General features: G+C 33.1%; 2 protein-coding genes and 2 non-coding genes across 4 annotated transcripts; 3 read left to right on the top strand and 1 right to left on the bottom strand.

Annotated features, from left to right (window-relative positions):
* The first annotated feature begins 10,730 nt into the window (after positions 1 to 10,730).
* Positions 10,731 to 10,803, top strand: Trnaa-agc. Its single transcript has one exon. It is a non-coding gene; the product is annotated as a tRNA-Ala (tRNA).
* On the bottom strand, positions 10,742 to 13,416 carry LOC108908195. Its single transcript, XM_018712132.1, has 2 exons — positions 13,244 to 13,416; positions 10,742 to 10,817 (listed from the first exon to the last, which is right to left on the bottom strand). The coding sequence occupies exons 1-2, from the start codon at positions 13,414 to 13,416 to the stop codon at positions 10,742 to 10,744; spliced, it is 249 nt and encodes an 82-aa protein (XP_018567648.1).
* A 7,101-nt stretch (positions 13,417 to 20,517) lies between these two features.
* On the top strand, positions 20,518 to 20,590 carry Trnaa-agc. Its single transcript has one exon. It is a non-coding gene; the product is annotated as a tRNA-Ala (tRNA).
* A 702-nt stretch (positions 20,591 to 21,292) lies between these two features.
* On the top strand, positions 21,293 to 23,984 carry LOC108908230. The gene is made up of 3 exons (XM_018712184.1): positions 21,293 to 21,538; positions 22,874 to 23,011; positions 23,700 to 23,984. The coding sequence occupies exons 1-3, from the start codon at positions 21,466 to 21,468 to the stop codon at positions 23,816 to 23,818; spliced, it is 330 nt and encodes a 109-aa protein (XP_018567700.1). The 5' UTR covers positions 21,293 to 21,465; the 3' UTR covers positions 23,819 to 23,984.
* The last annotated feature ends 671 nt before the right edge of the window (positions 23,985 to 24,655 follow it).

Raw genomic sequence — 24,655 nt, 5'->3', positions numbered from 1 at the left:
CTAAACAAAAATTAACACCACTGCTCTATGACATAGGTGCAGAAAGCCACCTTTTATGAGATACAGGGTGTTGAAATTATCAAAAATAAAACAATTTTTCTAAATATCTGGAAAACCGCTTCATCAAATTTATCCAAATTTGGTACACATTTTTTTTCGAATATTTCTCCTAGTTCTGTATGCACACAGTCCAAATTCAAAAACCAGTGGTGGAGAAACAAAGACGTTTCCTTATTTAGAGTAAAACTTCCACGCCACTGAATTAATTGGTAATATGAATACATTTTATAACTGTCTGAAATATTCTGGATGAAAAAACATTATATTTGTCAAAAAGTGAATGGTTTACGAGTTATGAGACATATTATCCAAGTAAATAAAGCATTGAAATAGGGAAAAATTTGGGTGGTCTAGATTTTTAATAGACAAACTTCGAGAAAGTACTAAACAACAAAAATTAATATCACTGCTTTATGAACCTAGGCGCAGAAAGCCACCATTTGTGAGATACAGGGCATTGAAATTAACAAAAGAAACAATTTTTTCAATCATCTGGAAAATCGCTTCATCAAATTTATCCAATTTTGGTACAAACTTTTAAAATATTTCTCCTAGTTCTGTATGCACACAGTCCAAATTCAAAAACCAGTGGCGGAGAAACAATGATATCGTTTCCTTATTGAAAGTAAAACTTTTATGCCACCGAATTAATTGGTAATATGAATACATTTCACAACGGTCTGAAATATTCCAGACGAAAAAACACTTATTTTTGTCGAAAAGTGAATGGTTTACGAGTTATGAGACATATTATGATGCGGTTTAGTTTAGTAGTTTCCCGAAGTTTACCTATTAAAATCTGGGCCATCCTGTACAATTATTTTTATATTTTGTTTTGTGATAAGAACGTATGTACCTAGTACTGTACTTAAATAAATAAATAAACCCAAAAAACTGTTAATTTTTATAACATACCTGTGCAGCCCTCTAGAATTCAAATTTCAAATCACTGTTCGCTCGTATGTTATTTTCCTTGATTTGTTCAATTACGTTAAATGGTACATTCGTACCAATCGCAACTACCATGTTTGTTAACATTAAGAGAGAGACAAACCAGGAACCACCAAACACCAAAACATATACGAGAATCGAGAAATTGCTTTAAATCTCCACTCAACAGAAAATAGAACATCGGTGAATGGTTACCTGCAGTTATTTGTGACGTGATTGAAGTTTTGTAATCGGCATGAGTGAGAGGTGGTGGGAAATGGGTTTTTTACCTTCCCAATTAATTCACTACTTTAATAATACACCGATGTATGTCGACCCAAATGCATTACAGCAAAACGTATGTGCCAAAAACATTGTTTACTGTAGACCCGACATGCAATTACTTAACTTCTCCGTTGGGCACAGAATGATCTGCTCCAAGGGCGACTTTGCTCCATTCTACGATACCCAGCAAATAAACGGCCAACTCGTTTCGACGCTGAGAGGAACCCATTGCCCTAAACGAGGCACAGAAATTTTCATGAAGAACATCCCCCGAGACGCCTTGCTCCAGGACATCCTGGAGTTCGCTATCCACTGCGGCGACATTTACCAGATACGGCTTCTGATGGATTTCAGCGGTTACAACAGGGGCTACTGTTTTATAACATACCTTCACAAGAATGCGGCCAGGAAAGCCGCGGTCACGCTTAATGGGAATCCTCTGAAATCGTCACCAGTCGTCGTCAAAATATCATTCGACAATAATAAGTTGGAAATGCGCGGAATTCCGCCTGGAATTAATCGTGGTGAGATATTTAGGACCATGTCCGGAATCGGCCATGGGTTGCAGCAGGTCCTCACCTTCCGGAATAATCCGAATGGCCGGAATGTTTGTGTGTTAAAGTATGACACACACAGAAATGCCCTGGAGGCCAGGAGGAAGGTTTGGCCAAAGGTGGTGCTGTGGGGAAGGCAGATTGAGGTCGATTGGGCCGTGCCACACGAAGTTCTAAATGTGAGTAATTAATTGCTTTTTTTAAGCACCGAACTCATAATCGAAGCAACAAATTTTTATTAGAATGTAAAGCGTTATCCAAATCTACATAGTTTTGCTAGCAAACATACAAAAACATTCTGAAAACAAAACATTTATACAAATGCACTTGTACTTTTTTGTTTTTCAAAGAAACATTTCCCTGCAAATAACTGCTGTGAACATACATCTATTTAGAAATACCAGCAAATTCAAAATAATGCAATTCTAAATTTTGAATATTGTAAATGGCATAAATGGATCGATCTTTTTAGGATAGGACTCGATGACTTCGGGTTTTCGCGATCATACTTCGGCTTCTTGTTTGAAATAAAAAATATACTCGTATTACCATTACCTTATACTCAAATAAGGATTGTACAATTTCAAAGTCAAGGGCGTCGCCAGCCAATGGGCTAAAGGGGGGCAAGATAAAAGAGGATGAGAGAAATATAAATTATAGGTAGACATATATAACATTTTTAATACAAAAAAAAAACATAAAATTCAACAAAAATTAGGTAAAACATAATTTTCTCGAATTTTTTAAAAATTTGCCTAACCATTATTAATAAAATCTTCACGGTTATTAAAAATAAGCTTTCTGTGTATACTCATCATTGCTAAGTCATTGAGATAATTTTGTACCATAGTATTTCTCAGCCAGGTTTTTATTATTTTTTTAAATTTAAAATTCCAGAGCTAAATTTTTAAAATATGAAAATTTATTACTTTTTAACAAAATTTTATATTTTTAAATTGTTTAAAAAAAATAAAGTAGTATTAAATTTTAAAAATTATAGGTAAGTAAATAAAATATTTTATTAAAAATTTCCAATCTAATATTTTCTTAGCTTAAGAAAATTTTTGTACCTACTTTTTCAAATTTCTAGCTAATGTAGGTATTACAATTGTATTAAAAAAATAAAGTATTAGTAATTTTTAAAATTATAGTTAAGTAAATAAAATATTTTATTAAAAATGTCCAATCTAATATTTTCTTAGCTTAAGAAAATTTTGTACTTTTTTCGAATTTCTAGCTGCCCCCCGCCCACCCCCTTGGCAGCGCCCTTGTTCAAAGCGATATCATCACATACTTATTCATTATTTAGAAGCTCCACAAGAACAATTATAACCTTATACAGGGCGGTGATCGAAAATAAAATCTCGTATTCTTTGGTGAATTTTAAGGTATAGTTTTTATCTAGGATGCTTCGTTGAACAGATACCTACAGGGTGTTACCGGAGCTGTTAGAAGAAAGAATAAATAATTTTTCATCAGATTCAAGCAAATAAATTTCGAACAAATTACATTTTCGTTATTAAAAATATGTCGCGCCTGTGTTCGTGGAAATGGAGCATTCGAGCATTTACTCAAATAAAATTAATTTCTTTATTCGATTAAATAACCGAATGATTAGTGTTTGTCATGTCATTTAACTAAAATTGTTTTCAGTTCGTTTTTACTCGAAAATCAGGCTTTTTTCGAAAAAAGTAAAAGAGTATAAATTTATAGAACATTGAAAGATGAACCGAAAATATCGTGATTGTTATCGTAAAGCAGTGGCGTACTTATTTTATTCAGAAAAATATGCCACCGATATCCTGTATCTTTGCTACTGGAGCATCTAAATTTTAGAAAAATGCCTCATATTTTGGACAATGTTTCCATACATATATATGCCCAATTTCAAATTATTTCACTTACAAGTTTTTAAATTATTTAAAAAATAAATAAATATTTTTTAAGTTTAACACTCTGTATCTTTTTAACAAAGCGTCCTAGATAAAAATTTTATACGAAAGGGGAGTATTTTTCTCCAAAGAATACGAGGTTTCATTTTTGGTCATCGTTTGTGATTTGTAAATCGCCCTGTATTTTCCAAAAAATAATATTACATTCGAAATTTTCTACAGGTAAGTTTTTGAGTGTAATTAATTTTTCATTTTGAAGTTAGATTTTTTTTATAATGTTTGTCTTGTATCGAACGTAAAAATTAATTTTACAAAAAATATACTCTTGCTACAAAACCACTGTTTTTAAGAGACGCAATTCCAAAGTCAATCAGCTTTTGTCCTGAATAGATTTACAAATTGAGCAAACTAATCGGTCATACTTCAAGTAGAGTTTCCTTGGATGAAAATGAACCGATTTAGATCAAGGTGGCTTGGTATACTACTTTCTTAAAAAGTTATGGTTTTCAAAAAAATTAAACAAAAAACTAATATTTTACACCTTGATCGAAATCGGTTTATTTTCATCCAAGAAAACTGCCTTGGAGTTATCGACCATTCGTAAATAGAAGCAGGTTGATTTTGGGATATTCAATTCCCTCCGTTGGACATTGTGATACAAGACACGCAGTAAAAGATCTAACCTCAACAAAGATGACAAGGAATGTCATTTTTAGCAAATTTCAATGCAATATTAAAGACTCATTTTTAACGCCTTCTCTCTCAAAAACAAAAGACGGTAGTCACCCTCATATTTGTAGCTGTCGTTATATTTTAATGGAATTAACAAATTTTGATAGTGGCCTAAAGCCTGAAGAAAATGTGACAATTCATTCTCCATTAAATGCTGCATTTTATTCCTATTCTTAAAATCTGCCTTACTAACTCTAAATTTCGGTCCTGGTTACAGTCCTGCTTTTAGGGGTTGAAGTCTAAGCAAACTTACGAGGAAATATTGAAACTCGGTCTGAAAATACAAACATCTAATTTACTTTTTTCTTTGTAGTCCAAAAGGCTCTATTTTCGCAAGATCCCAGCAGGCACCACTAAAACGCAGCTGTACGACGAAGTGACAAACTATGTTAAGCCCGACACTCTACTAAACATGTTCCTTTACAATGATTTGGGTTATTTCTTGTTTACAAGCGAATCGGCTGCCAACAGCGCTTTGATTACGCTACGCGACGTCCAGATTTGTGGAACAAATCTTGAATACAGCTTCTCCAGATTTGTATCAAGGTAACTTAAAAATGTGTTTTCGGTAAACTATTTTTTCTGTTTGTTACGATATTAAATAGGAAATAAGTAGCCGACAGGACCGGCTTTAGATATTTGCCTGCACTAAATAGAGTTTTGTCGTCCCACATTACCTTAAGCCCGTGATAAAAAACAGATTTTTTATTTAGATCAAAATTTGTAATATGCCGATGTAAATTTCTGAAAATTTTAAGAACTTATACGAGGGTGGTCCCAGAAGTACCCGGCCTGACCTAGAGATGGCGGTAATTGTTTGAAAAATATCACTGTATTAGAAAGTACACAATCTATAAGGCATATGTTTCAAGTTTGAAGACGCCATGTTGTTTAGTATTTGTTTGGCAGCCATCAATAGTGAACGTTTTCAGTAAATTTGTAAAAATGAAGACCAAAATTAATGAATTAAAGTTTGAATTGCTACATCATACACCCTATTCGCCAGATTTAGCCCCCTCGGATTATTTTCTGTTCCCAAACTTGAAAAAATGACTCAGTGGTTAAAAATTTTCCAACGATGGAAGTGATGTCGGCAGTTAATGGCTATTTTGAGGAGCAAGATAATTTTAATTATAAAAAGGGTATCGAACTTATTGAACATCGCTAGGAAAAGTATATAGAGCTGAAAGGAGATTATGTTGAAAAATAAATATATTTTTTTCCAAAATTTTTGTGATTTTTTTGTTGGGTCGGGTACTTCTGGGACCACCCTCGTGTTAACTAATTACTTTTTATTAGAAATGCATGAAGTATTTTTTTGCCGAAGGTTATTAAAGTCTATATGTGTTTTGTTTGTTTTTTTCCTGCTCCTCAAAACCTGGCCTGCTTAATACGAATTTATTATAAATTTATAGACAAATGAATCATATTTGCGGTGGAAAAGTATTAAATTTCCATTTCTTAATATATATTATGCTGAACCTATGAGAAAATATTGATGCTTCTACGCTCGAAAGATATGAGAATGAACATAAATCGCAATTTTTGGAAGAAGTTCATATATTTTATTTTGAGAACTTCTTGATAAATAATATATCGAATGCCCTAGATTAGAAAGAAAACTTTTCTCGCTGAATTCGCCTTACTTGTCACGTCGTTTACGTTAGTTGTAGATTCTAACTTTAAACACGTAGTATTGATCTGTCGAACTCAGTTTATAGGTGTCTCTAACCCTGTGTCCTATATGAGCGTCGACGAGCAACCGGCACGTCTAGCGTGGAGAATCTTAAAACAAAGGAATACACTTACTTAACATGTTTTCTTAAATTCATATTCAGAAACTATGCATCGCAATTAATGTGCAACGAATCAGATTTTTTTTTTTCAACAATTCCTCAAAATAATGAAAACGGATAGCAGGTAATCGCCCGATAGCACGTTGTGACGTCATACCACATTAGCGACAAGCCCATATACCTGTCTGGGTCTCGTACATTATATCGTCCCTGTCCTCATGTAATGACGTAAATAGATGATGACGTTTTTGCTAAACGCATAAGTGGTGCAAGAAGGGGTAAGTAACAAGTAACTTGTCCCGCTCTTGCGCTAGTTTATAACACAGGACAAGTGCTTTTATCTTATAGTTCAGTGTCTACTAAGTCTACAGATTCTTAATTTGCAAAAAAAAAAAACTTAAATTATACCACAAATAAATAATATGAGAATAGCTAATAACGCATAGAGCAGTCTGGTCGAGTGGTGTGACGTCACAAATGTTCTGCGAGCCCATTGTATACCCTGCTTCCGTGTGACCATCAAAATATTTGGTAAAACCGCTTTTGCCACTCCAAACTACAAGCTCACGTGGGACACAGCATCCCCAGTGTGATGTAATCTAATATTTTGAATGGACTGCTTTCAGGTTGTCTCTAGGGTGTTCCAAACAGCTCTAAGTGCTTTGCCAGTCACATTCTAAACTTAGGTAAGACAGTATGATATAATTTTTTAATAAATGTCATTTGATGTAAATCGGTCGTGTGATTAAATTTAATATGTATGAGCTTATATTTAATAAGTCTATACCGCATTTCGTATGTTAATTATAACTTCGAATACCATCTCCAATATAAGTTACAGGGTTTTCGAAAATTGTGATCTAAGGTCAGGATCACTAACAGCTGTTTTCAGATTTTAAAAATGTATTTGTTTATGGAAACAGGGAGAAATCGTCTGATTTTATAACTTCTATTAAAATGGTCATTGTTATTTATTATCATGAATTAAAGAGTGAACAAACCAATGAATTGTCTAAATTTTAAGGTTAGATAAAAACAGCTGATTCATTCATCCCAAAGTGTGTCGGATTCAAAACATGTGATTAAAATCTGATTAACTCGACCTCTTTCCGAACGATTTTTACGTTTAATTGGTTCCATTTCCGAACGACAGGATCACTGATCCTTAAAATCGAATTAATCTGATCACAATTTCCGAAACGCGCTATAATTTCTTTCAAGAAGAAAACGTAATTATATGGCATGGCATCTTTTCAGGGGACCTTTTTTTAAATAAACGACAAGCCACGAACTCAAATAAAATATTACCGTATATAGTTTTTTAGTTTCGCTAATAAAGAAGTTATAACTGAAAAATAAATATTAACTGAGTTACATAACCTTAAAGTTATTCGTTTTAATTTTGGGTTAAATTGAAAAAAGTAAAACAAATATTTTCCAATTATGTGTAAAAAAATAAACTACATTAAAATCTATGCTTGCCTTCGGGTCTGTTTTAGAATAACTCTTATTGGCGGCATGCACAATGGAGCACAAGACCAAGTGTTGCGGCATACAGTAACATTATATATTGTAGTTGTACTTACAATAATTACAATAATTGAAAAAAAATTGGTTGCATTCCAGTGATTATTTTTGGTATAACTATATTAAATACTAATCGATTTCATGATTTTCATGTAGTTGTTTAACGTTGTTTATTGTGCTACACATGTTTTAAAAATCTTTGTTTTAGTGTTTGATTATATACTGTAGTTTCTTTTTTTCCTGATTATGGCATAACAGCCGAAACTAATTAGAAAGGAAAATAAATGCTTATACTGAATTAAAAAGGGACACTAATTTACTACATTAGTAGGTATTACAAAGTATTTTCTTCAAGAAATAAAAAATTATTATTGTTAATTAGATTTTTTCATATACCTAATGCTTTTCCAGGCACAACTGTCCAGTTCTGTCTTCAGGAAAAATAGTTTCAATTGCTGTTACAACTCCAAGGAAGAACGTTGTGTTTCAACTTTTTTTTCTCTTATCGTAAAATTGTATTGTCTTTTTACTTTATGTTATAGTCTTTTAAAGGGATTCTTATATATTTTTTTATCTACAATAAAGTTTTATTTTCAGTTAGTAGTGCTTTATCTGTTTACTTCAGACCCGAGTAAAATGAAAAGTAAATAGCCTTTGTGCGAAAAATGTACGTTTCACGCATTTAGGCGTTTCCTTGGGTAATTAATTCCAACTGAATCTAAACCATCAAAGAAAGGACCGTAATTAATTGTAAGACTAAGATAATGAAATTTTGTTTCCATTGTTTACAAACAACACCGTTTACTAAACAGAAACGTACCTGGCGTTCTCTTATCTGGAAATGGGCTAATGAAGAACGAGATGCCAAACAATGGATTGCGGGTTATATAACGCTTATATTCGGGTGGCGAATAGATAAAGCTTTGTTTTCCTCCACGATGCGAAATTGAAAATCTTTTTGTACGTCACTGATTTTAAATCTACTTGTAAATGTAGTGCGATATATTATACGATGTGTGATTCATCTCATTTGTAACATTGAACTTACAGGGTGTCACAAAATAATTCCATATGCCTTTTGTCATTTAGGCACCTCTTTTTTAATACAGGGTGTCGCATCTAAAAATATACTAAAACTAATGACTTGTTTTTTTGATACAGTCGTATTTCAGTGGAATGCATAGAATCATACCGGAACACTGTTTGCATTTTGGCTAAAAAAATCTAAGTACGATGAACGGATAAAAGTAGGTTTGTCTCCCTAACTTTTCCCAATGCACGCCTATGATTCAAGGGCTGGTTTGTATATCAAGGCGTCCTTCAATTTTTTTCACTCTAATCAAATATGTTAGAAAATTTATAGTTTAACTTTCGTAATCGTCAAACTAAGCCCTAAATTTTGCAATAAACTGCTCCAATACGCAAAACATTTAAAAGTAGGCAGAGCAATAAGTAGGTACTGCAATTCCCTTTCTTCAGGTCGTACTTCAATTTTTTCAATCAAAATTGCACAAAACATGTAATAGTATTGAATAAAAGCCCATGTTATTTCAATAAAATACATATATTAAAAAACAACACTTTAATAAAAACTTTTTTTTAAATGTGTCAATTCTTTTCGACTAAAGAATTTATGGTAAACAATTGACCTACTTTTTGTAACACCCTGTATAATATATGTTAGATGTTCAATGTTCATGTGATGATAAAGGTGGTGATTTTAAGAAATGGCAACACAAGGGTATATGGTATTATCGAAAATCGTAATAATTGTCTAAATCTAATCAATTTACACCGTTTTTTATGAAGAAAGCAAAGAATTAGGTCTTTATTATTGTTATATTATACAAGGTGTCCCGAAATTAATGCAACAAAATTTGATTACATATTCTTAAGACAAATTTAGGGAACCCATATTTTTTATTTTTGCCAAGTGCCCCCTCTTTCGGAGTTACAGCCCCCTGAAATTCGACCCTAAGAATAATCTCATTTTTATATCTCAGAACCCTGTTGTACGAGAGTCACTAAATTTGGTACACAGGGGTTTTATGATATGTGGAATCTGATGGTTCTACGCTTTTTTGCGGGGAAGCCCCTTAAGACAATTTTTCGTGGACCCCCTTGACTTTGGAGACAAAAAAATTTGGTCGCATATTTAAATTTATTAAAAATTATTAGTCCGCTAGAAAGCCATTAAAAGAAACTTCTTTGTCTCTTGATACTTTTTTCGTAAAACGCAATGTTTTCAAGAAAAATGACAAAATGTGATCGAATTCATATCGTGATTCGCCATTTTCCTCAAAAACATTGCGTTTTACGAAAAAAATATCTGGAGACAAAAAGTTTCTAAATTCAATGGCTTTCTGGCTAACTCATAATTTTAAGATACAATACTACTCCCCCAATAACTACCTACGTCACTGGAGTGTAAGTATTTTGGAATAAGTTATCCATGAAAAAATAGTCTCCACTAAAAAAAAATGTCATCCAAATTTTATGACTAAATATTTTTGCCATTGGAGTTACAGCAAAAATCATAAATATTTGAAACTCGTAACACCCTGTATCTCCGTAGGAGAGCGTCCTATCAAAAATTTTTATTTTCATCGGTAGAATATGCCATTAAAGTTTGGCAAAACTTATAATTATCACCCTGTATAACTTTATTTAAATAGTAAATTATTTTCAATGAATTGTTACGTACACTACCATCTTCCGGTAAAATACAGAATTATAGTCTTTTCGAGTACCTTTAATGCAGATTTCTGTTAATTATAAATTTTATTATTTTCAACATTACCGGCAGCTATAAAAAGTATGATAAATTTACATTATTTGAAATCATTTGGAGATCATGGTCCCTAATTGTTTATTTTATTTATATTGTAATTATTATATTAGACAAATTAAAAGTAACTTATTAAAATTACTTCCTAAGAATCTCTTTAGTATCAGGGGGCGTAGCTCAGATGGTAGAGCGCTCGCTTAGCATGCGAGAGGTACCGGGATCGATGCCCGGCGCCTCCAATATTTTTTTTATTCTAAAATGGAATATAAAAACGTATTAAAATTAGTATTAACCGAGTAAAAATAATACTGTTTTCGGAAACAATATGTGTCGATTATTTGAACTACACTACTGGAAAAAATGGATCTAAAAATTTTCTTAAATTTTTTAATTCGTTTCGAAGTGAAAAATGGTCGTGTTGATTTAATAAAGAATCATTTTGACGCTAGTTTTTTTGTAAATATTTCTAAACCAGTGATAGATTTTCTAAAAAACTAAAGTCATTGTTTGCAGTTTTTTCAAATTAATGTCAGAGATGAAAAAAAAATGTTTTCTTCGAAAATCATAACAGGTCACTGTAGAGAATTTATTCAAGTTTCCAAAACTCTCCTTGAATTTACTGTGCAATAATTTCTTGCAGGGATATCGATGATTAAAGACAAAAGTGTTATTTTTCATTTAATCATCAAATTGATGTTGAATAAATAAGCTAACCGACCTCTGTATCGATTGAGTTTGAAAAACTTTTCATAAGTCCGTGGACAGACCTAAAAAAAAATTGGGAAGATTCTTTTCTCGCGGTATTTTTTTTGATTATTCGATAACCCTAGCTCAAAAAAAAAATTGTCTTGAAACTAGAGATTTAAACCTTCAAAATACTTTTTTTATCATCTCGATACGGCAATTTTTCACTAAGATCCTTCAGAAAATCACTAAACAAATTAATGAAAATTTGTTGTTCCTTTAATGTTTTCCAGTAGTGTATATACGTATGAGAAGGAATAAAATAAAAATGTTACCTTTAAGTGAACTATAAATTATTTGAATCCAGTATTACCTGAAAAGAAAAACAGAATTAGAACATAATAATATATTTGAGACACGTAAATAAAATTGAGTAGTCCACGGGGCAAAGTGAGCATTTCCAGAGGTCAAAAAGTAAATATACATAGGTTCATAGACACTTCACCTTTTTATTCTCGACAGGACATTTTCAAACTGTTATATCTTCGTAAGAAATCGTCCTAGTTTATTTGAACTTTTTCTTTTAATTTTGACCAAGGAAAACCCTCTAGATACTTTAGAAGTTTACCTGCCGAAAATTGCAATTTTTCAGGAAATTCGTACATACAAATGATTCGTCTTTGACGTCAGTAACCATAGGCGGGGATGGGGAAATAATTTTTTAGACGGGGTCTCTATATTTTATTATTTTCTTTAAAAATGATGGTTGTTTTTATGGAAAAAAATATTTTGTTGAAATGTTAACCGCAATTACAAAACACACAAACATTTTACCGATTTTTTTGTCAGTAGTTGAATTTGTTTAAGGGATGATACATGTGATATATGTATGTACCAATATAGTAAATGAATCAATAGTAGACACTTTCTGTATTATTAATCAGAAAAAGGATTACACACAATTAGTACATTCATTGATAATTTTACAGGTACTTTTATTATTTATTTTTATATATTATTATGTATGTACACATACATGAAGTATAGTCCTTCCGAAGTCAGTTGAATATGCAAAAAAACGTCTGGTAATAAAATTTAATTAGTTTCATAGGCGTCCCTAAAAAAAATTTCTGCTAAAGGTAAAAAATTATAATAATTTGTATATAATGTGTAGAAAATTTCTATTATATGTTCATTTGGCCAACAACATATTTTAATTATTAACGTCCTCAAACAATTTTATTATATTGGTGGTAAATTTTGTTTTGTTCCGTTTCAAAAGGTCTCCAAAATGCCATGTTGCGATAATATTAGTAAACAAAATATCCCTCTTATTTCTCCCTTTAACAATTGTAATATGAATGATTGATAGATGGTGCCTATAATAAATTAAAATTGCCTGATTCACACCAAATTCCGCACTGCAGCACTGCACTGTTGGGCAATTTATGATCCACCTGTCGCCTGCTGTGATTTATTGCCAGAAGCCCAATACCGTTGTGTTACATTTCGTTTGCCCGCGCTCGCATTCTTCAACTGGTCGTATACATTTCTACCACCTGCACGATAAGTATGGGTATAGCTAAATAAATATGGGAACAAATTTTTCAAATGTTTCAATGCCGAGTTGCTGCTTAGCGACCGAGCCTGGTCCATAACATACCTTGAAATTATAGGTTCTTCAATTGACTTCGGAAAAACTATACACACCATTTGTTAAAAACGGCTCAGTGCCATCTGATTGGTCGTTGCGTCAATAAAGTGTGATATTTGTTGCGTATCATCATTTATGAAGAGCGGCACAAAATTTTAAGCATCTTTAATGCATTAAATATACAGGTATACTGGATTCCATCGTTAGCTACCGAAGAAAAATAAAATATTCACAACCAAAAACAATTTTAGATATTTTCAGTATTATGTCAATTTCATGTCAGATTTTCTATACTATACTATACTATACCATACTATACCAAGCTAGCGCCTCAAACTAACCTCTCGTCCAACCTCCAGCTAGACCTGCTGATGTCGCTCCAAGCGCTCATGCTCCTGTTCCTCCTGGGCACGAACATGGACCTGCTAGGCCGCCGGTCTAGCATCTCCGGGGGGAAATTGACCCTAGCCTTGGATACGGGCAGCGAGGGGGACTGTTCGTTGTTGGGCAGCATCTCGTACGTCCAGCAGTCCCCCCCGCCGCCGATGCCACCCATCCTCGAGCTCCTTCTGCTGTCCAGGCTGTCGTCCGTTTGGGGAGCCACGGTACTGGCTCCTAGCGAACCCGAACTACTTGAACTTAGGAGATCGATGGTGGAGATTTTGGTAGCCCTCGAAGGGCTACGAGACGGTTATTATTCGGATTTTTTTTCAGAATTTCCGCACTAGCGTTTTAGTTTTGGGGTTATTTCAAAGGTAATCAAGTCGGAGAAGTGAAAAAAATCATCTTGAAATATCGTTGTTAGTAGCTGGCAATAAAACCGTTTCAAGAGGCTAGACTACAAACTGGTTTTAAATTTATCAATTTTTGGTATAATTTAATTTAAAAGTTTAAATTTAAGCAGAATCTGATCCTGTTCCGAACGCTTTCGAAGGACAACGGAAGTTAGCGTCCTTTGTGCAATTAAGATACCAAAGCAAAACCGCTACTGCCAATTGACTTCACACCTGGTATGATATGACAGGATGGTAAGCGGGTAAAAAACACACTGTCGCTTTAATTCGGGGAAACGGGAATGGCCGAATACGTCATTTTCTGTAGGATATTATGAAAAAGCATATATGCAAATCAAGAAAGTTAATATGGTTAGAGCCTACTTTTTATCAGGAGAAAACAATGATGTTGCAATATGACGATCAGATGGATTATCCGACCTTTCACAAAATTACACACATCGCATTTTTCTGAGAGAATTCTTCAATGAAAAATCGGTTAATACCAGTTTCAGGTATCTGTCAGTCGAGTAAATATCTGCTGGAAATGAACCAGCCGCAAATAAAAGCAAAAGTTGGGCAGTTAAAACTCGATTCAGAGTTTGAAACCCTCTATTATCGGTTAAGCCTCAATAAATAACCACCGGCGCGAATAACGTCTATTCTACCCCTCCTACAGCTCGCTAGAGCCGTAAATCGACTGTGAACTGGCCGCCTTTGATCGATCCCGTACAGAATTAAACGCTAATTGTTAATTTAAGTTGCTGCAGCAGTGACAGGTGAATTGTCGGGTCCATTGTCGGGACAGCAGGCCGGTCGATTAAATTTTCATAAAGCCTGTTTGCAGTACAAGTTAAATTATAGTGAGAAACTGTCCGTTTGCACAAAGACGTCTGTACAGTGAGACGTTTTGTATACTATAATCTTTGGAATACTAAAATACAGTGTAGCAGTATCACAAAAATTCAGTCTATATTGTGGTTTAAAATATTAAGATAATAAAAAATTCAGTTCGGAAACTTTTTATTGTCCACAGCTGTAGTTACCTAGAACTGTAATTAATTAGTGGATGATGAATTTAATATTGCTTTCAGTTCTTTATGTATTTTCTTAAATAAGAATAGAACTAATCGATCAAGTCATTTGTAGTATTAATAAAACATAGCCGAGAGCTGAATTTTAATACTGTCTATTCCTTTTCAACAAATGTTTTTTTATACAGGGTGTTTGTAAATAAGTACCAAATATTTTAGGAAGTGGTTAACGAAGTTATTTTGTGGAAGAAACTTCATGTAGGTCGAAATATGCTTCGTTTTGTTTAAATTTTAATTATTTATTTATTTTTATTAATTATTTCAGTTTTAAAAATATTGACTCGAAATTTGAAAAACGCTTTGGAAGTATAAATGTGCATTTTTTGGGATGATCCGAATATTTCTACTTGCACCAGTGGCGTTCGTGCGAGAATATTACAAATTTTTTTAATAAAAAATATGATACGCCACTGACTTTTACCGTTTTGATATTTTTTCAGAAATTCGCTATCAATTCTGAATAAAATTGATCTCTTCAATTTTTTTCGTAGAATGCACCGTTTTTGAGGAAAAAAATATATATTTTATTGCAAGTTGTGTGTATTTTTAATTTTTATTGATACATTATCTAGTACTAGTACGTTGCTGTCAATATTTCTAAATAAAATACAACTATCAAATTTCGAATCAATATCTTTAAAACTATCTGAAATAATGAATAAAAAAAAATTAAAAAATTAAAATTTAAACATTCTGTATCTCGAAAACGAAGACTTACTTTCGACTTACGTTTATATGAACTGTTTTTCACAAAATAACTTCGATAACCACCCCCTAAAATATTTCGCACTTATTTACAAACACCGTTTAGATCAAGAGAAATTACTTTAAAAAAATGGTTTAAGCGATATAGTGCAAATTTGATTGCCTACAAACTTGTGTTACCTTTTTTTCTAATGTTTATCGAATTTGGGTCACTGTTATGATAGGGGATAAAGCTATTCTACTATTTTTCTCTTGTTTCCATTAATTTCGAAAATGATTGGTTTACATTTATGCAGGAACTATTTTATGAATTTGTGACGTAGAATCTGCCAGGAAAATAAAAAAATATGGCAAAAGACCCAAATTTTAGACAAAAAACGATTAACTATTTGCATTTAAAGGAATATTTCCTAAGCTGTGTACCTTTTGTGTGAAAATATATTCTTCACTTTATATTTGTTTTTTGTTTTCGTCTGCTGTTTCAAGTTACTTTAATGTCACTGATCGATTAGGCCCAGTATCCAATTTCCTTGGGACTGGCTGTGGGGGAAACAGAATAAATGCGCTGTATTATTAACGGAATGATTTAGGCTGGTATCGATGAAATACGGTTGGATACTTATGCCCAAGTTAATTAGTGTTCTTCTCCCATTTCCTCTAGCGCATAAATAATTGGATGATTGTTGTCAACAGTTAGAAACATCTGAAAATACTTTTTGTATGGAAATGAGTGTCACTTGACGCAGCCACAGCTTATAAAAGTAATAAGAGGTAGATTCAATTCAGTACAAGTTTACTTGCAACTTTTGGTTTTAATAAACGGAATAAACTCGTTTGAAATAATTAAAATAAAACTGCAATAATTTTGATGAGACTTGATGCCCCAGAACAATTTTCACATTCATTATCTCTGTGTTTTAAAGAGACTTCATGTTATGAAAGAATGACTGATATATGTGACATCAGTTTGAATGGCTCCTCGTTTCTGTCTATATAAATGGAAGACAAATCCACTCGACAGCGATCTGTGTCGTTTGTCGAGTCGTCCAAAATTACGCTTACATCCAACTTAAGCGTAGACTAAAATTAATGATTCTAATTAAAGCTAGTCAAAGCAGCGAATAATTTTCAGGCCAGGCTAGAACAAAACGTAAATGGTATATTTTCAGCTTGCTATCTGAAGATGAATTAAAAAAATGAGCGGTTATCAAAGCAACTCCAACTTGTTTACCTCTGTCGATTAAAACCGTCCTATTTTTTACACTCGGTTATTATTCCACATTGGACGCATTAGGTTACACAATCACACTTATTAGAGAATGGGGACACAAGAACAGAGAAGTCACAGGTAGGTATTAGGAAAAACAGAAACAGAAACTAAATCCTGAGTCGCCGCTGCAATTTCTCAGGGGCTCCCAAAGAAATCGGGGGGGTGGGGCGACGTGTCGATTAAATGTCGTGCAGGTGTTAATTGGAAAGATAAGTTAAGTAGTCAAGCACACCGAAGATTTGCCCAAGTAAGGGTTGATCACGGGGACTGTCGGATTGCAGTAAGGGGTGGCTCTCCTCGCTCTCGCACATCGATCGGGGTAGCACCGACTGCGGCTCGCCGTTCGCATCATGCGGACTGCTGACTGCTGGTGCCTCCCACCCGAAAAGCTAGGCGGAAAAATTCACACGCACATCCTTATTGTGTGATTTGGTACACGGGGAACGTGCCGCTGATTTATCTCTGCGATAAGTGGAAAAAATCCGAGGTCCAAAGGTCAGAGACAGCTCTGAAATATGATGGGCAAATAGGGTCCCTTTCCATATTTTTTTTGCTAAAAATAGAACTGGATGTTTGCTGTCAGGGCCGGAATTAGTTGTGGGGCCAATGCATCTTTGTTTCGTTTCTTTATGGCATACAAACAGACCACTTTTAAGAAGAAATTTTCAGATCGACACAGATTTTCGAGGTGCGTTTTCATTTTTACATATCAGTGGTTTTTCAGTTTTTTATTTATTGCAATTTTATTGTATACCGGGTGGGGCATTTATCTTGAGACAAAATAATATCTCGGTTGGACCCGATAATTTGAAAAGAGTTGCAGACAAAAGTTGTAGGGTGAAAAGAGGCTATCTTCACATGACCTTGAAAATGACCTTAACCTTAACTTCAAGGTCGTTTGAAGATTATTTTGAAAAAAATGTACCAATCACCCCGCCAGAAATTTTTTCAGTCGTATACGCGGTTGATTATTTAAGAGTACTGGAAGTATTAAAAATAATTTTAATGGAAAACACCAAAAGCTGGTAACCTACAGATGCGAATACGCAGTTTGAAGTAATGCCGTCTGTGGTAGCAAATCCAAAACTGTCATTGCGCAAAAGGAAGTCGTTGATGCAACAAAATGTAAGTAAAGATACAGTTTCAAGAATTTTAAAACTAAATAAATACAAACCATTCAAACCAAAAATCGTTCACACATTGAAAGAAACGGGTTATGATAGGCGCTGTCTCATCTAAGGAGAGTTAGAAAAGGACCCTTTTTTACGAGGCATATAATTTTTTCCGTTGAAGCAACATTTTCGTCAAATGGAACTGTCTCTTCACGGTAATTTCGCTGGTGGTCTGAAGAAAATCCTTTTACAATAAAATCTCATGACCAATATTCATTTAAGACGAACGTGTGTTGTCGCATTTATAATAACAGATTAATAGGACCTTTTTTTTCGCCAAGTTATGAATGCCGGACGTTATTTACAGTTTTTACAAACTCACATCAATGACTTCATGGACGAAGGACGAACCACCCTTACAAGAACGTCAATGTATTTGGTTCCAACAAGACGGTGCCACATGCCACAGTACATTGAATGTTAGGGAATATATTGAACATATGTTCCATGGAAAAGTTGTTCACAGATATTCTGATCTTTTTTGGCCTGCTAGATCCCCCGACTTAACACCCCTTGATTGCTTCTTATAGTTCTTATGGGGTTTTCCAGAAAGGGCTGTTTCAAGGTGTTAACCATTTGTAGAGGATAATTTTAGAAACGTGCCAGGAAATTTCTTCACAAATGATAAGGAATGTATTGCTTGAATTTTCTAATAGAATGATTAAATGTATTGAACGAGAGGGTGGATATGTCGCGGCATTAGTGAAATGTGTGAAAAATAAATTTCTATCTATTTATAATATTAATATTATGTTAGTTACACAATTTAGTATTTGTATGTATTTTCTTATTTGCAAAATAAATGCACATGCATTAATTATGTTTAAATTGCAAAATTGTTAGAAAACATTTAGAAACGAAAATGTTATCCTGTGCTTCATAATCACAAGAGATATGTTCAAAATAGAAAAATTAGTAAAAAATAACAATTTTTTCCTAATTTTTCAATGTAAATGGATGTAGTTGTATATTTGAACGTAGTTTTTAGTTTTGATCAACTTTTCTTTATAACAATTTTCAATATTGTCAAATATAAAGGTACTTTATTCATATTTTTTGACAAACCGCGTATACGACTGAAAAAATGTAATATCTGATGATTGTATTTTAGATTTTAGAACATGCAGAACTTTTTATGAGGAATAACTTTTTTTCCTAAGATTAATAATAAAAAAAGTTTTCCGTATAGTACCAACTTAGTGAGACATACTGTATATGCAACACAAAGTTTTGCTAAATATATTTAAAAAACTGTAATAAGCTGATAACATTTTACTCGACAAAATGTTATCTTCTATGTGGTAACGACTATTTTAAATAATATGCGTGTGTTACTATGCGGAAATAAGTCGAAAAATTATTAATAATATCTTCAAAATGAAATTCATGTTTCGAAAATGTCCAAAAAATATATTTTTTTTATTACATGCACTGGTTTAAATTAGAATTTAATTTTAATTCACAAAATTTCAATATATTCGTTCGTTCATTCAGTTATAACAATTATAAAATAAGTATTTTAATAACACATAAATATTCTGTAAACTTAAATAATTAGAAGCTCTATTATGTGGAAAATGTATATAGGGTTCATAACACTATTAAAAATTATTAGTAAGCATTTATCTAAGATAGCGTTTGAAATTTTAAAAACATTTCAAGTGCTACAAGAACGAAGATAGAACACCCTGTGTAAACTTTCAAATGCAAATATTTTGAATGAAACGGGATTTTCTAAATTGGGCAATCTCATCTAATCGTTGAATATTCCCACTTTCAATTTGGTAATGGAATAAGAAAATGTTCAATCTACAAAATCCCCTTTTAAAGGGATCCAATTTTATTATTATTATCAACGTAAAAATAGATTTCCTTACTAAAGGGCTATACAGGGTCGGAAAGTCCCCATGGTTCATCGGCCGTTACGTGAGAGCGATAAAGAAAGTCATAGAAATCCGTGCGATAGAGAAAGATGGCTGTAATGAAGGCGTCTAATAGTCACCGCCCATTTCACCCTTCCACAAATAAGAAGTGGATTTTATTTGTGGAAGGGCGAAATGGGCGGTGACTATTAGACGCCTTCATTATAGCCATCTTTCTCTATCGCACGGATTTCTATGACTTTCTTTATCGCTCTCACGTAACGGCCGATGAACCATGGGGACTTTCCGAGCCTGTATAGGCTGACTCGTAAATGAAGCTGCACGGGGTAGATGCTCGTAGGGGAGGATAAAATATTGTGTTTTAACTGAACTTACCTCCATATCAAGTTGCTTTGTATAACCGCTAGATGAAGCTAAAGATTGCAGAAAGTTTGTAGTATGTCTGTTCAGATGTCGCTTTTTGACATAATAAAGGAGATAACTGCAATAGTTATCGCACCTAAAAAAAGATACTCAAATTTACAAAATTTGAGATTAATGCATTTATTATTTTCATAATAGTATATTCGAAGTATTTGTATTCTGAGAGGAATTATTATAAGTTTTTTAATATTTTAAAACCTTTGTTTAAAGATAAGTTGAAGGTTTATTTTATTACTTCCTTTAATTTTGAAAACAAGTTGCAAATTTATAAGAGAAATAGCAAAGAATTAGTACAGGGGGCGTAGCTCAGATGGTAGAGCGCTCGCTTAGCATGCGAGAGGTACCGGGATCGATGCCCGGCGCCTCCAACCTTTTTTTTTTTTCGAAAATATTTTGTTGTAAACACTACAAACCAGGATCAACATAAATGAACTGTATAAATTTTAATGTACTTACAGATTATATAAACAAATGTCATATTAATCAGTAATTAAATATCGAACTTTATATCGAAATACATATTTATTTCTGGTTTGGAGGGTAAAATTACCTAATCGACTGTTCAGATTAGATTTCAATAAATGCTTCTACCGTTAACTGCCATTATTAATTAGTTAAAATAAAAGCAGCCACTTTTTTCCTTAATAATAAAGTCACCGATTGAATGCCCCCCGACTACCTACGCTTAAAAGTAGGACTTTACTGACCCAGGACAACGTCAGTGCATACTGTACGAATATTGATTTATTAGGGCAAGCTAGGTACTAATTCTATTTCAATCGACCGCGTCCAAATCAAGCTATAACTCAATTTAATGAAATGTCTTTGGCGTTTGACGGAGATCGGGCGAATAAATCGGATTTTCGAAACTCAATATCACTCCTGTTATTAATTTAAAATGAACTGTGATGAAATAATAGATATACTCCTACTCCTTCTCTCCAAGAACTTTTAAAGCAAAGTCTGCGCCTACGCTGGAAGCGAATATCACTTTCACGGGTTTGCATAATAATCCTCGCATACATATTTATGAAATTTATCAGCCAATCGGTCGGTGCTGCCGCTTTGCTAGCGAAAAACAAACGATGCGTGATGATAAGAACCAGTCTGTTATTGTTTATTTCTGAATAATTTATCAGAGTGGGTAATTACGAGGAAAAATCTGTTATATACCCGTATATAAGAATTACAAATTAGTTTTAAAGGTTGTTTTGCAGTGTTGAGTGTTGGTAGTTGCGTCAAGATGATTTGTGTACGTATGGAATATATTTTGATCGCTGTAGCAGTTTTCGCAGCTGCTGTGGCATCTGGAATTGGCAAGTATAAATTTTTTGTTTTATACTGACTTGTTTGACAGTTCTTTAATTCCTTACATTTAAAAGGTAAGCTGTCTTGATTTTTTCGGAATACTTTTTTTTTCTTGTTAAAAATTTGACCCACAGATCAAAGTTACATTTTTTTAAAGTCGCATTGGATCCGTACAGGAGCCACCTAAAATATCAAAATTTATTTTTTTTGTCTATAGTTTCAAAACGAAAAACATTTTTGACTTGAAGATTTCTTCCGATAAAGTAGCCAACATTCTATCTTTAATAATAACCGAGACATCGAAAATAGATTACGCTGTAATGAACTATAAATTATAGATGAAAAATTTTGAACCCAAAATCCGAAATATTATACACCTAATTATTGTATTTTATATTCGACACAGGCCAAGATTTGTTAACAAATTTTTTACAGACTTGTGCAATTGATGGCTTTGTTGCAATCTAAGACTACGATGATAAATTTGCTTAATAAATATATGACATTTGAATTGAATTTTGCAACAAGGTGGGTAATTTAGATAAAAGAATTTGTTATCTAAAAAACGCATCCAACGAAATTTTGCAAAATAAATTATTTATGAAATGAGTAGTATGGTACTTTTTTATAAAAATAATAAAAAAGAAACAGAAGTAATTGATACTGTCATACAAAATAATAAGGGGAAATCCTTTCAACCTTGAAAACTTGGAATATACATGTACTTGGTTCTAAGTAGAATTAGTTAAAGGTATGTCAGTGTTTTAACTGTTTTATCGACGTATATAGTCATTTTTATTTGTGTATTGTAACTAAAATTTTAATGATGCGTCGTTAAACTTATAGTCATAACTAAACACCAGACATTTTGTAGCCACGATCAAATAAATAAACAGTAGTTATCTATATTATGCTGGTAAGCGACAATAAGCGTTGTAGTAGTAGATATAGGCTAAATCTGTGGTCAAGCCGTGTGCCGCTCTACACTCACAATACACAATATTAGTAACTGCCATAAAAACACGTGCCATACACTCGACCAAGCAAAGCGTCAAACGTACACACGTACAAACGACAATGGAATGCACGGACAACATCTCTTGGCACAAACTTGGCACGCCAAGGCGACAGGGCAGGCACTAGGGTGCCGCTAGATACGTATCGAATAAATTGATCGATGCGAAGCTTCAGATCAGAGGCAGACATGTAGGTACATGTCATTGTACAATGAAGCGGATTAAAAAAAAGTAAAACTGTTCAATGAATACAACAAACAAATAGCGACAGACAATATTTTGACTAATAAAACCATAAAAAATATTCACTATGTTCACTTCTTTCAGAATCGAACTTTTATTATGACGAATCGTGTTCTAAGGCGGAAGGAAATTGCGTTTTAGAAAAGGAATGTCCTCATCCAGTGGACAACCATTACAAAAGTTTGTGTCCTGGACAAAAAGATGCCGTTTGTTGTAAACACTGTAAGTACTCACATAGTTTTTTTAGATGTTAGAACGACAGAAATGAATTATGAAAACAACGTGCATTTAGTCTGTAATAAAACTACTTAATATTTAAAACTGGTATTATACGTTGCGCTTTTATGGCGTCACGAACGTGATGGCGAGTGCTGCAACTTTATTTAGTCTAGGCCTGGGGATATAAATTTGTTAAAACAATGATTTCCTCATCAAAACTAAAACTACTTTATATATTTTCTTCTTCGTTTGCTTTTATTCTATCGTGTCTAATTTTGTTTCAACATCTCGTCACACTATTTTACGTCCATCTCCAAACATCCCCATTTCGCTGAGGATTCCCGGATAAGTGGTTTATTTGAACAGCCCAAAACTGGAATTTTGTTGCTGATAGTAAAGGGATATGCTGATGGTTGGTCCACGCCCCAAATCTCTATAAAAAGTTGCCTAACATTGAGGTCAGATAAATAATACATTACCTAATTAGCGTAATGTGTCTCCTACACTAGGGATCAGTTTGTATTGGCGATGTCGCTGGAGGTATTTTTTTTATTAACCACTGACACCGGAAGCATGGTAACATTTTGGAGAATATAGAAAATTTATTAAGGTCTCCGTTTAGTTCATTTCAGTTCATCGTTCATTTTAAATTATCGCAAGTTTTTATATTATTTAAATTTCCTTGTTACAGTTCCGCGAGAAAAGTTAAACTGTTTCCAGTTGCACAACGAATGCCAAGAATCGTGTCCAGAACAGCTAGATCTTGGAAGGAAGGGCTGTCAGAAAGGAACATGTTGTGTTTTGATATAATGAAGAAATAATGTACTATAATATTAATGTGTACAGCCGTAGGCAAAAAAGTCTTCGACCTGCTGCTTTTAAAAGGATTTCTATAAAGAGGGGAGCTTGCGTGGAAAACTTTTTATTATCCGCGGCTGCATCCAGGTTTAAAAAATAAAATACCTATTCCAAACAAGATATTTTTACTTTAAACTTCATTTTTATCAACATTAACGGTTTTTTAATTATGTTAAAATTAGAATAAATTGTTTGCAATGTTTTAAATTTACAAATTCCGAGAAAGGGGTCATCCATAAATTACATAAGGGTATTCTTTCACATTTTCAACTCCCTCCCCATGTAAAGAAACCGTAAGATTTTTCATAACCCCCCTCCCCCACCTTACGTAATACATTACATGATTCAATTATTTTTTTATTATTATAAAAAAAGCTTTACAACTTCTAATTATAACATTTATTAATATATTTGTTATATTAGAGGAGAAAAAAATGAATATCGACTTTTTTGGTCACGAAAAACCCACGAATAAAATTTAGCTCTGTCGCAGTTGTCACATTTTAAGTTTACTTATGATAGCTATAATTAATGTAGATTATTTTATTACGTAAGAATTTCATTCCCCCTCCTCCCCCCCAAGTAAGGAATGATAAGAAAATGTTGTTACGTAATTTATGGATGACCCCAAACATAAATCAAAAACGAATTTTCGTAAAAGCCATAAAAAGACGATTTGTGTACCAAACTCAGTAATATTTTCGTTAATATGAATTACATTATGTACTTCTAGGACAAACATAAATAATAAATTAAAGTTATTGTGCCTTCACAATTCCTTGGTGGAAA

This window comes from Anoplophora glabripennis, unplaced genomic scaffold (genome assembly GCF_000390285.2).
Source record: "Anoplophora glabripennis isolate ALB-LARVAE unplaced genomic scaffold, Agla_2.0 scaffold18, whole genome shotgun sequence".
Taxonomy (NCBI): Eukaryota; Metazoa; Arthropoda; class Insecta; order Coleoptera; family Cerambycidae; genus Anoplophora; species Anoplophora glabripennis.
The sequence above is the reverse complement of the archived record's forward strand: the minus strand, read 5'-3'. Positions and strand labels throughout refer to the sequence as shown.